Below are 15,830 nucleotides of genomic sequence, written 5' to 3'. Positions count from 1 at the left end.
AGTCCTAACTACCATTCCCCTCGAATGGTAGGCGATATGTCAAGATCAGAGCAGGGAGCAAGCATTGGTAGACTGAAGGAGGTTGACTAGACGCCGCAGACATGACGTGAAGCTTATAGCTTCCATAGTTAGTTTTTGGAACCTCTCTCCCATAGTTTTGTTCATGCCTGCAAAGGGAAGATTGTGCAGTTGTAGCCAGAAATGTTTAAACTTAAAATCAAAATCCTTCGATGCCAAGCATCTTTCACAGTTGAACAAGCACACAACGGACCTGTCAAAAGACCAAGGCCTTCGCTCCAAGACCCTTTCCTTCTCATAGGCTTTCTAAAACTCTATTAGGACTTTGTTGGAGCCAAGGTCCTTGAAAGAGATGTGATGACCCGTTTTTACGTGTATTTTCACTGAAGGGTTGTTTTTAATTTAATTAATATAGTGGTTTATTTATTTTAAATTATTGTATTTTAAATTGTATTTTAATTTATTTAGTCGTTTTACGATTTTTAATATCGTTTTCGGCGGATCTGTTTTGGTTTCCGGAGTGAGGACTGGACCTCATTTATTTTCCCTCATCTTTTCTTTTTCTTTTCTCTTTTTCCTTTTTCTTTTTCCTTTTCCTTCTTTTTCTTTCTTTTTTTCTTTCCTTCTTCCCCGTGCTTTTCCTTTCTCCCCCGTGCGTTTTTCTTTTTCTCTCTCCTCTCCCTCACGCCTTTTCGTCCAACCGCCCAGACCCACCACCGCCGGCCACCGTGCAGCACACCACCACCACCAATCTCTTCCCCTCCCTCCGGTGAACCACCTGTTTTTACGTGTGATACCCCATTTTTACGTGTATTTTCACTGAAGGGTTGTTTTTAATTTGAATAATATATTGGTTTATTTATTTTAAATTAATGTATTTTAATTGGTCTTTAATTTATTTAAGGTGGTGTTTAATTTATTTTAGTCGTTTTACTGTTTTTAATATCGTTTTCGGCGGATCTGTTTTTGGTTTCCGGAATGAGGATTGGACCTCATTTCTTTTCTTTTCTCTTTTTCTTTTTCCATTTTCCTTTTTCTTTTTCTTCTTTTCTTCTTTTCTTCCTTTTTCTTCCTCTTTCCTTCCCGGTTTCTCTCTCCCCGAGCCACCGTTAGCCACCACGATTGGTGGGATCTAGGCGGTGGCCGGGTTTCGATACATAGGGATAATCACTTTACGAATGTCAATACTGCATCTAAATGATACAAAGATGATCCATTCGTATTGGCTTATCAAGCTACCCAAATTTATTACTTGATTGCTGATGCAGATAGTGGAGAGATAACTTGGCGAGTTGTACAAAAATTTGATTCTCAAAATATATATGAAACAGCAACGGGTGCAGATCATGAGAATAGTGGAGATGAAGATGACAATCCAATTGTAGATGCCCACAAGGAAGATGGAGAGGGTATTAACTTGTTTGATGACCTCAGTGCACTAGAGTTACTCCCCTTATGTAGAGATGACGTCCCACCCGTCCATTTAGACCCATCCGTGTTAAATGATCATTCAATTGAAGTAAGTGACGAAGAAGAAGAAGAATCCGGGGAGGAAGTTGATAAGGAGGACAAAGAAGAGGTTGATGATGATGACGAAGATGTTATTAAGGGAGATTCTGAAACAAGAATGGAAAATACATCCAAAGATGAAGAATAAAAGTACTAAATATTTTATTCATATAGGTGACTATACAATATTATACTTTTCATAATTTATGTTAATTATTTTTCTTTATCATATTACTTATTTTCAAGGATGCCACCAAAACGATAACGAAGAAATGTGTCTTCTTCGTTAAGTCCCAAACCCGTTGAGGACTCCCCACCCAAGGAATCAACTTTTGAAGAAATAGATACGTAAGGGATAGATAACCAGTGGACACCTACTAGTAAGGAAATGTTGTTGATAATTAATTAGATTTTAATACTCTTAATAACTATATAACTATAATTATACTATTATTTATTAGTTGATGCATTCACTCGTCGCAGTTGTGGCTATACAATTGTAGATGCCTACAAGGAAGATGGAGAGGGTATTAACTTGTTTGATGACCTCGGTGCACTAGAGTTACTCCCCTTATGTAGAGATGATGTCCCACCCGTCCAATTAGACCCATCCGTATTAAATGATCATTCAATTGAAGTAAGTGACGAAGAAGAAGAAGAATCCGGGGAGGAAGTTGATAAGGAGGACAAAGAAGAGGTTGATGATGATGACGAAGATGTTATTAAGGGAGATTCTGAAACAAGAATGGAAAATACATCCAAAGATGAAGAATAAAAGTACTAAATATTTTATTCATATAGGTGACTATACAACATTATACTTTTCATAATTTATGTTAATTATTTTTCTTTATCATATTACTTATTTTCAAGGATGCCACCAAAATGATAACGAAGAAATGTGTCTTCTTCGTTAAGTCCCAAACCCGTTGAGGACTCCCCACCCGAGGAATCAACTTTTGAAGAAGTAGACACGCAAGAGACAGATAACCAGTGGACACCTACCAGTAAGGAAATGCTATGGATAATTAATTAGATTTTAATACTCTTAATAACTATAAAACTATAATTATACTATTATTTATTAGTTAGGTTCCAAATGAGATTAAAGTGTACGTTCGGAGTTGTGTGCTGGTGAGTTTACTTTGAGAGTACATTTTTTTCACCTAAATTAGTATATCATATTAGGATGAATTTGACCTCGATTTTAGCCGTAGCGAGGATTTGAGAACTGTGAATGAGTTGATGGCTACGCTATTCCACTTTAAGATGTTTGAAATGTTGGAAGAGGCTGCGTAGTCCCCTTTCCAGAAGTTGAAGTTAGACGATTGGAGGAAGTGTTGTGATCTTTTCGCAAGTCCAGATTATTAGGTTCTAGATTTATATTCTTTAATTATTTACATTTATATTCGTTCTATATATTATATGTATATATATTACAATTAACATTCTTAATTAATTTTGTAGCACTTAAGTTCTACAAATGCACAGAAGAGATCCACTTTGATTGTCCACCATCGTGTCGGTTCAAGGACATTCCATCATCTTGCTGATAAAATAATGGTAATTAATAGCTTATAGATATTCATTTATTTTTCTGATATTCTTTATTTAAGTACTAACATTACCATCTTAAAATTGCTAATGTGGCTTTGTTAGAATCTTGATGATTCTGAAAATTTTTCCCTCATTCATGTCTATGCTACTGCTCATACTAATGAGTGTAGTGAGTGAATCGATCCCACCACTGTAGATAATTATGTAAGCAGTATTAATTTTGTTAAATAAATTATACAAGATGTGAATAATTTATTTTTTGTTTATATTTCTTTTAATATGTTACTTATTATGTGTTTTCTTTCTAATTGCAAAAAAAATGATGGAGATGCAATCAGCTTCTTGAAAAATCCTCTCTTAGTGACATAAATATATTTACGCAAGTGTTCAGGACCAAGTCTAGTATGGTAAGAGGTTTATGACATTCTTTTAATCATCATGGTTCATCCTTCATGACCTCATCCACTTCAAAAATTAATAATCTTACCAAAAATTTAGAGGTAGCACAACAAGAAAATGAGTATTTGAGATCAAGACAACAAGAGTTAGAGTTTGTCTTAGAGCGATAGTCTGATTTAAAGACACGTTTGCAAGAACAACAGAGAGACCAAGTGGAAAGAATGCACAGTGAAGTCCAAGAACAAGTGCAAAGAGAGATGATGGTCTAGATGGAGAGTGTTATGTCACTGCAGTAGAATCGCGGTGGGCGAGGAAAGAAGAAGAAATGAATTTTATTAATTTTCTCTGTTGAACCCAAGGTTTCAAGTTTCGTGTAATTATATATCTATACATTGATTTTGATGATAACAAATGAATTCAAAGAATAAAGGAGTCTCAAGCTCAAGTTGTCTATACAATAGAGTCAAGCACATCAAGGAACCAAGCATGAGCAAGAAGGGAACAAGTTCACATTAAAACTCATAGAATAATTTTGTACATCTCTTGAAAATTTTGAAATTAGGATTAAGGTTCAAAATTAATATTTTACCATAAAGCATTAAAATACACTTTCCACATGTACATGAATATTTTAAAAATTAAATTTGAAAACTTTGAAAGATGATTGATTGTCATCCTTCACATGTTTATGTTTTATTTGAATATTTTCAAAAGTGATTGATGATCTTTTTGACTTATGCAAAAGGTAGATGACTTTGTTTGAAAATTTTGAAAAGTAAATAATACTCCTTTTGTCATATGCAAAAAGTAAAAAGATTAGGTTTGAATTTTTTGAAAAGTGAATGATGTTGTCTTTGATAATTGAAAAAAAATAAACTTTTATTTGACTTTTTTTAAAAGTAAATGATGTTGTCTTTGAAAATTGAAAAAGAATAAACTTTTATTCGAATTTTTTGAAAAAGTGAATGATGTTGTCTTGGATATGTGAATCTTTCTAAATTTGAATATGAAGTCTCATATACCTATAAATAGATCATTTGAGAGTTTCAAATTCACAACACAAAGAGCATACGCATATCATTGCAAGTTTTGCAACATTCATTCCAAGCTTTCAATTTCCCTTCTCTAAACATTGAGCCTTAACCCTTGTTCATTTTAAGAGAGATATAGTTTACACTGTATTGTCCTTATTTCACTCATTGATGAGTGTTCTCTGATAACCTACCCACTATCAACTCTTATATCAGTAAAATATTGTGTAGAATTCTTATGAGTGTAGAAAGCATTCTACACATGGAATAGTTGAATCACCACGTGTAAGGTGATTGCAAGTGTAGAGGGTGTTCTACACGGATCCTTTGTAGCAGTGTTTTTCAAATGTTTAATAGGTTTCTATCTCCACCTGAAGGAGGTTGAATATTGAATTTGGGGACCCTCAAGGGGTAGCTTGAGGCGAGGACGTAGGCAGTGGGGCCGAATCTCGTTAACATACTGAGTTTGCTTCTCTTTTACACTTACTCTTCATATTTATTGTTGCTTCGTATTTTGTTTATATTTCATATTGTACATTTGATTTATAATTGTTAATTTTTAAATACAACCCAATCCACCTCTCTCTTATGTTAGTCATCTGGGCAACATTATCATTGTATATAACTTTTTATATCTAATTTTACAACTATATAAGACATTGTTAGTTGTTAAATTGATGGTGTAGTATGATACCATTTGTATGTTTTTTAATTTTATGAAATTAGTATTTCTGATGTAAATGTGAATGTAAATGTGAAACGTTTGAACATTGGTTCACATTTGAATCAATGTTTGAACATAACTGCACAAAATTATAACTTAACATTCGAACGTAGTCACCCTCAATTGAACATAACATTCAAATGTTCGAACAAACCTCTAAACGTACCACTTGCATTCTAACGCTTCCCCACTAACATTCAAACTATCATCTGAACATTATGCTTGTTACGTTCGAACAGTGGTCCCTTAATGTTCAAATAGACATTTGTACGTATAATGCAGTTAACGTTCAGGCATACAAAAGTGAGTGTAAATATGATACGTTCGAACCATAACCAACGAACGTCAACTTCTGTCGTTCGAATGTTAATCAGTCGGGTTGACGTTTGAAATTTCAGTTGGACGTTCAGACGTTACTTTTTCTGATAGATTTCAATTGTCACCAAAAAATATCTCACATCCGAACATTACACCAAACGAAAGAACTCCAACTGTCACTAAAAATATTTTTTTTACAGTTGAATAGTAAACCATCACCAATTATTTTTTGTGACGCACTTTAGGTGACGGTCATGGTGACGGTTTTAAACTTTCATGAAATGTCTTATGTAACATTTTCATCTTTTTGAGATCCAAACATTACACCAAACGAAAGAATTCCAACTGTCACTAAAAATATTTTTTTACAGTTGAATAGTAAACCATCACCAATTATTTTTTGTGACGCACTTTAGGTGACGATCATGGTGACGGTTTTAAACTTTCATGAAATGTCTTTAGTAACATTTTCATCTTTTTTTGTAATAGTTTCCTCTATCACAAAAAAAAAAAAAAAAAAAAAAAAAAAATTGTGTTGTTGTCTCCATAGAATTGATTGATAAGACTGTGGTATTAATATATATTGTGGACAAGGAAATGTAATGACTTGTTTAGAAAACATTCTTCCAAAACGATTATTGTTGCAATTTTAATTAAAAATAATAATTAAAAACTTGTGGAGTGATATATATGTACACTCTGATCTCCCCACAGATAGGGGAATAAATAACGAAATGCAGCTAGCAATATATTATATGAATTAGAAGTGTATATATACTCACCTAATTTCTGGGAAAAATTCTTTCATGTATTGATGAGAAAGTAGATATTGCATAAAAATTTGAAATTTGTTAAAGGCGACTTCCGAAATGCAGTCTCCTTTGTTTTTACAAACTATTTCATCTTATCTCGTCTAATTATTACAACTTTCTTAAATTCTTTCACAAAATATAATAAAAAATTAAAATTTCTAAAATCTCAAAACAAAAGAAATATTAAAAATAGTATTATATTAATATTTTATTCAACTTTTATCTTTCATCTCATCTCATCCAATCTCATCTGTATAAACAAATGAGGATTAGTGAGCCTCCGCCACATCTCATATTTCTTTTTCCTGCATGTGTATTTTTTAGTTTTAGGTCATTCGGATCCATTGCTCACGTTTAGTTTTCCTTTGATTATTTGAAAAATAACATTCATGCAAATAAATTTATTATTATATTTTATGAAATTCTCCCTACAACGAGACACTAACAATCGTCACACCAACACGATGAAAAAAATTACTTCATATGCATGTGGTTCCAAACTCCTTAATAATTAAGGAGCGTTGAGCTCATAACTCATGTGATGCCCCCAACTTCCACATATAGACACATAGAAATTGAGGCGTTGGAATGATGGCAACACAAGTCTCACACCTCAACGACAAGTGCTAAATGTGTGTACATGTAACACGTGTAAGACAAAAGATGCAACGGATAAATTAAAGTCAGTCAACTAAATACCAGAATTTTTAAATACAATTTCACTTAAATAGAAGTATTTCAAAAGTATTACAGTTCTCCGATGAAAATAAAAATAAACCAAAATATAATGTCTAAAAGCGGGAACCAAATCCCCCATCCCATGAGAAAGTGATACTCGATCACTCCCCCAGCGGAGCTGCATCTTCAAGCTCAACTTTATTATCACCTACATCAAAATCTATGTACAGTCTGATATCCCATATTTACGTGTATTTTTATTGAATGAGTATTTTAATTTAATTAAAATATTGGTTCTTTTGTTTTAAATTTATCAAATTTTAATTGGATTTATTTAGTTGTGAAATTTATTTTAAGGTGCTTTCTTATTATTAATTATTGTTTGTGTTTAAATTGCTCTTTAATTTAACTTAGTTTATTTTTGGAGTTTAAACTTTGTTAGTTTTTACTAGTTATTTATTTTATTTTTACTAGATACCGTGTTTAATTTATTTTATTCAATTTATTGCTTTTAAAACGAGTTTTCGTTGGATTAGTTTCGTGACCCAAGTTGTGAGGGTTAGACCTCACTTCTTTCCTTTCCTTTTTCTTTTTCCCTTTTTTCTTTCCTCCTCCTTTTCTTTTCCATTTTTCTTCTTTCTTTTTTTTTTCCTTCTTTCTTCCCCTGCTCTTCCCTTCTCCCTCGCGACCAGCCCCCCCTCCCTCTTCATCCGTTATTTCATACCGCCATAGCGCAGCCGTCGCGTCGGCGTGGCTGTCACTGCCCAGCCCATCCTCTTCCCCTCAAGCCGTCGAGCTCCCCCACCCATTTTCAGCTCCTCCCTCACTGTCATTAGCCCACACTCCCCTCTCCATGCCGCACGGTTATGTTCCTCTTCCACCGCTGTCATTCCACCTCCGGCCACCATCTCTTCACCACTTCTTCACCGACCTAACCCACTCATTTCCAGCTCTGATCTGTCGCTGAAGCAACCCCCACAAGCTCAACTCCATTTTGGCATTTTTCCACTTCCACGGCCATTTTCGCCGCCACCCACAGCCAACCACCACTTTCACTAGCTTCATAAACACTTCTAAGTCATTCCCTACATATCCCAAGCCTTGGTTCATCCCTATTCAAAAGTGGGTATTTTACAACCCATGGCCACAATGTTTTTACATTGTTACATTGCTTTTCCTCTGCCTTTTGCAGCACATTGATCCTCTGAAAATTATTATATAGCGCTGTAAGTATTTTTCAAACTCCATTTTAGATTTAAATATATTATTACTTTTTCAATAAATTATGACTGGTTAGTTATTTCGGACTGAGTCTGAGGAGTCGGGGGTCGGATGGATTTGAGGATAGAATTATTTGTTCATTGTTAATGTTGAAATTTGTTGGTTAATTTGTGTCTTGATGTGTGCATTGCATGGAGCATACATGTTCATGTTTGAAAAGGAAAATTGGATTTTTCGCATAATGGCATACAGGTACATGAATTGAATATTGAAAATTGGGTTTTCATGTGTAAATGGATTTTTGGGTGCTTGTGTATCATGACTCAAAGCCGAGATGGAGCATTATCTTGGTGGATCTCCTCTGGTCACTCGGGAGCGCAATATACTGAGTGACGTACCCTGAGTTGTCGCTGGGCGACAACAGGAGCGGACAGGATGGTAACGCTCTCGTACTGACTCTGTGGCCCCTCTGCTGGCTGGGGCTAGACGATGCTTGGCTACGTACACACTGGGCGCGAAACTAGGCATCGCTCGTTACGAAGTCACATGCATGATCATACCCATGGTGTGACGAAAGAAGCCAGGGTGTGCGGATGACCCCTAAGGAAGGTCATGGTGCATTCGGTTAAGGAAAAAATGAAAATTTATTTGAGACTTGGATTTTGGGCCATTATCTAGGATAATGGCGAGGAAATGTTTTAAAGGAAAAATTTTGGGCCAAATGTGACTTTTGGCGTGAGTTGGAAAATGAATTGTTTTGGGCCAAAATAGGATTTTTGGCGTGCATGGAAAAAATGTGGATTTTCGGGACACATGCATATGGCATCTTGTTCATGCATATTGTTGAGTTTTAATATATTTTTATCTTGTGGGTGTTTGGATTATTACTTACATACAGTACCATCTTTGGTATCGTAGACTTTGATGCAGATGTGGAGGAGGAGGCTCAATCTAAGGAGGCGGCTCCGCCAGAGTATTGATTTGGGGTTGTATTGTTGGAAAATATTTTTCCCTTACCTTATTTTATGTTTTTTTGGATTTGTGACAATGTTAAACTTGTAATATTTTATTACGCTTGTTTTAAGCGAGTTTATATTTAAACAAAATTAGGGTACTTAGTAGAAAGACTTTTTATTATCCACTGCATGGTTTTAATGTACACATGTTGCATGTACACACACTTGACACTCAGCGATGACATGCGTGACCTGAGTTGTCATCATCTAGACGCCTCGATTTCTATGTGTCCGTACGTGGGAGTTGGGGGCGTCACATAAGGTACTAAGAAACGGTACCGCAGGTAAATAATAATCAAATAGTCCATGAGATGGAAATACATTTATGCAACAACAAATATGCATGCACATGATAACAGATGCATGAAACCCAAAAGTCATCCTTTCGCAAAAAATGAATATTTTCCAATGTACGCCAAAATCCCATTTGGCCTAAAAAAATATTCCATTAAAAAATTTCCTGCCATTTTCTGGGATAAAATCCACCATTAATCAAATCCTGCAATTTTCTCAGAAAATGACCCACATATCCAATTTTAATCATATGCACTATGATCTCCCCTAAGAACCATTCACACAACCTGGCTCCCTTCGCCACATCAAGAGTAACGACCATGCCTGTAACTTCGTAATGAGCGATGTCCAGTTTTGCGCTCAGCCTGTTCGTGGCCAAGCATCCTCTAGACCCAGCCACCAGAGGGGCCACGAAGTTGGCACGAGGCATTACCATCCCGTCCGATTCCGTTGTCACCCAACGACAACCTATGTTATAGTTCGCTCCCGAGTGACCAAAGGAGCTCCACCGAGATAATATCGCATTTTGGCTTGGGGTCGTGATACACACGCACCCAAAAATCATTTTACGCATGAAAACCCAGTTTTCATTTCCAACACATGAACATGCATGCAATTATGCAAAAGCCTAGTTTTTATTTTACAAACATGAACATGTGTGCATGGGTATACGACAAGACACAAAAATATCCAACAACCAATAAACCCCAACATCAACCAATCGCACAAGTAACTCTATTCTCTAATCCAACCGGCCCTCGACCCCTCGGACTCAACGTCTGGCAAAACCAACTAGATCACAAAGATTTGTTAATGCAAAATATATTTAAATTTTAAAAGGTTCTTTAAAAAATACTTATAGTGCTATAATATAATTTTTGGAGGATCACAGAGATGCAAGAGGCAATGGCAAGCAATGTCATAGTGTAAAATGTATTATGGCCATGGGTCTCAGAATACCCAAATTTAAACGTTGATAAATGAAGACTAGGGAAAGTTAGGGTAGGGCTTAGGGGTGTTGGTGAAGCAACAGATAATGGTGGTTGGCCATGGGTGGCAGCGTAGAGGGCGGTCGAAAGTGAAAAAAGCCAAATCGGAGAGTGAAATGGCTGGGCTTCACCAGTGGTGGATCGGGACTGGGGAATGGTGGTTTGTGTTACTGGAGGACCGGTGGTAAATTGGTGAAAAGGTGGTGGCACAGGGTAGTGCAATAGTGGCATTAGAGCTCAAAGAAACCGCGTCTTGGAGAGGGCGTGGGGGCTAACGACGACTCGATTGGGGCTAAAAATGGAGGGTGATAGTTACCAGCCGATGGGGAAGTGAATAGGATGGGGGTGCCTGTCACGAACGGCGCACAGCAGCACAGTGGGGAGATGAAGAAACGGATGGAGGGAGAGGGGAGGGAGTTGTCGCGCGAGAGAAGAGAAGCAGGGGAGGAAAAATGGAGGGAAAAAAAAGAAGAAAAAGAGAAAAGGCAAAAAGAAAAAGAGGAAACAATAAAAAGGAAATGAAAGAAATGAGATCTAGACCATTTCATCTTGCGTCTAAAAATTAATCTAACGAAAATGATTTCAGAACAAAAATTTAAATAAAACTAATTTAAACACAATGGCTTAGTAAAGTAAAATAAAATACTAAAATCTAACCATAAACTAATTTAAAATAAAAAGCATTTTAAATGATGAATAATAATTAACAACAATAAAACACTTTGAATTAAATTCCACAGTTAAAAGCCGTAAAATAATATCATATAAATCATCTAAAATTTAAAACGAGAAAACCCATATTCTTAAGAAATGCAATAATTATTTAGTCAAAATAAATGTAAATACGAGGTATCAAAATAATTATTACTCCAATACTATACTTTATTGCTACCGCTTGTCCTTGTAACGATTGAAGATGGTGTCTACAATATGTACGCGTGTGCATGCGTTTGTGTATTTTCTAACACATTCAATTGAGAATGTTTTAGCACGAAACGGGAATTAGATCAGAATGGTTTAAACAAAAGATGCAAAGTCTTAAGCATGAAAAACGTCCGAAATTGCAACACGTACAAGAACATTAATTAAAAAACTACATTGATCCATTCCATAACATTGGCCACTGCTTATTACCAACGTAGTCAAGATGTCATGCATGCATACTGCGCGCATATCAATCTTCCTAACATAAGTGGCGGAATGGTTACAACATTAACGATTGAGATGTCAATTTCCTGGTAGCGTGTTGTAGTAAGTCATGAAAGCTTCATCGAAGCCAAATTCTTCCACTCCTGCTATCCACTCATTGGAATCTTCCAAGACATTCAAAATTCTTGTCCCGTGATTACTGACTACGTCTATGTCGCCATGAGTACCTTTGCAGAGCACAACCCATCCACTGTTACTTTGGAAGGAACGTAACGGCGTCCGTAGATTCTGGACATCCTCTCTTCCTCGAATCAAATTTCTACGTATCTGAGTGCTCGGACTGTTTAAAGCCAGATAATGACAAATTAAATCTAAACGAGTAGTAAATCTTTCCCTCAAGCTGGAGTCGGCAAATCCATAGTTGAAAGTGTAATTCCTGTCATCCTATGATTTTGAACAAGAGATGTCAAACCTAAAATGGTGTTGGAAAGTACATTATTATGCATTGATTTTGTTTAAAACTACATATATGATGGCTAAGACTTGATTTGGATAGTGAGTTGAGATGAGATCGATGTTAAAATATTGTTAGAAACAAAACTTAAATAAAATATTATTAAAATATTATTTTTATTTTGAGATTTAAAAAAGTTGAATTGTTTATTGTATTTTATTAATTAAAAGTTTAAAAAAATTGTAAAAATTAAATGAGATAAGATAAGATGAGTTAAGATAAAAAAGATAATGTGAATGTATACGGCCAAGACCCCTCACCATCTCTTTTGATTTATGTATATGCATACATTTAGAGTTTTGAAAACAACTTTACCAGCATCGGGCCACTGTATGGCATGCGGAACGCCCTAGATCGAAAATGCAGTCCTTCAGGTATTCTCTCTTTTTCAGCTCCCGCCGTGAAAGGGAAGGCCTTCATTCCGCATAGCTGAATCATGCGGAGAGCATTTGGATGCTCCACCTCCCCTTGTGGGTTTATCACAACGACGATAGGCTTATTCTTTAAGCTGCAATATTCATTAGTAATGATCTGGATGTCTAGTGTTGGTGGAAAACGCTGCAATATGTACCACGGCATGTTGGACTGCAACATCTCGAACTTCGCTTGCATGTCATCGGTCCAATGCTCCACTATTGGGATCCATACAATTTTATACGGTTCATCCAGATCTCTTATCCCATCAAAAATGGGCTTTAAAATCGAGACTTCTTTAACGGAGATGTCCATGACGTCCGAAATGAACAATAAAACATTCTTATTTTTCAGCACATCGATACTCAGCTGGTTTTGCAAAACAGTTGAAAGTAGAAACGAGTCAAATAAATAATGTTAAACTGATTAATATGACTACTCAAAATAATTAATTGGGTGTTTGCTAGTACTTAAAAAAAAAAAAAAAAAAAAATGTGTATATGTTATTGGCTATTGCATACCGGTGTAAAAAAAAAAAAAAGAAGGTGAATAATACGAGTGCTAACCAATTTTTTGGTAGAACCGTGAATAATACAACTCCCAACCATTGCCTTGAAAGCGTCCACAATTTTTGTAGGTGTTTCTGGAAGTTCCCTCCTCTCCCAATATTTCTTCACTTCCTCTGTAGTTAACAAGGATATTTGCATGGTCAACTAGTATTGTAGCCCATGTTTAAGACATTATATAGTTTGTGCAACGGGTTCATATATGGTAGTGTTTCCTCGAGGACGTACGAAATCAGCGTAATGGCTAACCTGTTTGTTTATCGAATTGTTCTATCTGCGTCTTTTGTATGTCCCGGGTGCTGTTCATCTTCTCAGACAAGGGCGATAGTTCCAGTGTCTTGTCCCTGAAATTAGGTAACCATGGTCATTTGCACTAGATTAAAAAGGTCAAATATTACGTTATTTTTACTCCCCTTTTGGAGACCTACAAAAACAAGGTGCTATGATGTCTGACATGGATGGCAGATCACATTCTTAAGATCAGCATATACAGCATGTACGTACATATCAAGTACGGACAAAGAACTTACTCATCACTGCTAAGGCAATACATTTGAGTCGTGCAAGCAACAACAGTTATGATAGCCCAAAAAACATGCACTGGGATACATTTTGCCAAAGTTTCCGTTGCAAGCATATTTCTGTAGTACTTTTCCGCCAACTCAGATGTCCCTTTCAAGTCTACAATTAATCTTATTACTTCCAACGTGTTCTCGATCAACTCGCGCACCTCAATCACTCTCTGGCATTTTTTAAGGTCTGGGCGTTTTGACATGGCAGGTACACGGTTTGTGATTCCCACTGACTCGGCCAGATGGTCCAGAGCGTCATTTGACTGTGCAAGGCCCCAGAAATCTCCATAGTCCAAAGCAAAAGCCGCAATTACCAGCACTGCCTTCTCAGCCCATGAACAGCTTGAGAGCTTGTTTAGTATGGAAATTGTTGTTTTGAGTTCATTTCCCCCACCAGGAGCCTTGCATGCAGCCAGCTGACATTACACATAATGGGAAAATGTTGAGATAATTATAGCTAGACAGTAAAATGATCACTTTTTCTCTACTTTTGGGGATCGAGGTAGGGAAAAGGTAAAGAAAAAACGGTGGTCATTTTGCAAAAAAACTTCTAGGCGTGAAGAAAACAAAGTGCATTTTGTTGTAATTACCTCGGACGAAATTTGCTGGAGTTCGCCCAATAGATCATCAGAGCTGTTGTAGCTGTAGCCCTCCAAATCCTGTCTCTCCGGGACTTGATGAGGAGGATCAGTACCCTATTAATAGATATACTTGAGAAATTAAAAACAGAAACGCATAATCTGCTGCCTCAATTTAAAATTAAAAAAAAAAAATGTCGTATATGTGTCCACTTATAGAATACAAATGTTTCAGATTTTAATCGTCTTCGGATTCTAACTTTGGAGTTCTAGAAGTTAAAATGCATGGGGTACTTAGGAGGAAAATTAAAAGAAAAGCGAAAAAAAAAAAGGCATATAAATTAATAATATGAACGGTACGTCGGAGTTACATATATATATGTACCAGTAAAACATTGTCCACCATATGGAAGGAAAGGTCAAGAATTCTTTTGATGTGATAGAAAAATTCTTCTAAACGTTCAATATTTTGGAGAGAATCATCGGATATGGATGGCATGCTTATAAGGAGCAGTACACCATTCATGGTTTGCTGTACAGTTTCTGGCAAAAGGATCTCATGGTTGGCCATGGTATTGTCTTTTACAAAGCACGCTGAGACGTCCGTTAGAAATTCAGGTTCGGGAAAAAGGAGAGTAGTTGGATCGTGTCATTAATAGTGCAATAGCGTGGCCTATTTATAGCGAAAGAAGAGTTTTGTTTTTGTTTTTTTTTCTCTTTTCTGAGGTGAACCATTTCTAAATTTCTTGAAGCATTAATTAAACTCGATCTCCCTTGTTTGCGCAGCTTGTCGCGTTACTTCGTTCGACATCAGAGATAAATCACGTGAATAGTTGAATTGAATAAGAAGGACTGGACATTTAACTACTTGAATAAAGATTACAACCATGCATTATACTCTGATCTCCTCAACACTCCTGTCTCTTGGAAAAATCTCAGAGACACTAATATTCTACCATTTGTGTTTTGGGAAATGTTTGCTTTACACATAAATGACCTTATAGGTACAATAAATTTTATGCACTAACGTGGTAATTTATTGTAATCCATTAGATTGTAAAGCCTTTTTTTTTTTTCTTTTTTGTCAAGCATGTCTGACTCATTACATAAAGCACGTCAGCGTATAAATTTATTGTATAAGATTTGTGTGTAAACTTAATACTTCTCTTGTAATCTTCCACCATGAAAAAGAGCTCGCTCTTCCCTCTCTCACAATGTTAATCTATAAGTTTTTTATAATTTTATTTTTCTCTAGTTCGAACTCATGCTTCATTTGCTACCTTCCCATGACGAAAACCCAGAAACGCACCACCCCATGCTTCTCCCTAACCATCAGTCTCTCTGTATATTGAGAAATCATTAGAAAACGATTGGAGCATGAGGCTTATGATCATGTGCAGTACTCAAGGCCTTGTATGAACTTCACTTGCCACCACATGCATCTCCACGCCTTTGCTAGTATAACACGTGT

General features: G+C 36.1%; 1 protein-coding gene across 1 annotated transcript; it reads right to left on the bottom strand.

The window, feature by feature from the left end:
* Positions 1-11,793: 11,793 nt before the first annotated feature.
* LOC122306431 (protein SIEVE ELEMENT OCCLUSION B-like) lies at positions 11,794-14,956 on the bottom strand. Its single transcript, XM_043118859.1, has 7 exons — positions 14,745-14,956; positions 14,372-14,476; positions 13,740-14,197; positions 13,459-13,553; positions 13,210-13,325; positions 12,545-13,012; positions 11,794-12,159 (listed from the first exon to the last, which is right to left on the bottom strand). Exons 1-7 carry the CDS (start codon positions 14,928-14,930, stop codon positions 11,794-11,796), a joined length of 1,794 nt encoding a protein of 597 aa, XP_042974793.1. The 5' UTR covers positions 14,931-14,956.
* Between the last annotated feature and the right edge of the window lie 874 nt (positions 14,957-15,830).

Source organism: Carya illinoinensis, chromosome 4 (assembly GCF_018687715.1).
Source record: "Carya illinoinensis cultivar Pawnee chromosome 4, C.illinoinensisPawnee_v1, whole genome shotgun sequence".
In the NCBI taxonomy this organism is placed as follows: Eukaryota; Viridiplantae; Streptophyta; class Magnoliopsida; order Fagales; family Juglandaceae; genus Carya; species Carya illinoinensis.
Note: the sequence above shows the minus strand (reverse complement) of the source record. Positions and strands in the feature narration are given on the sequence as shown.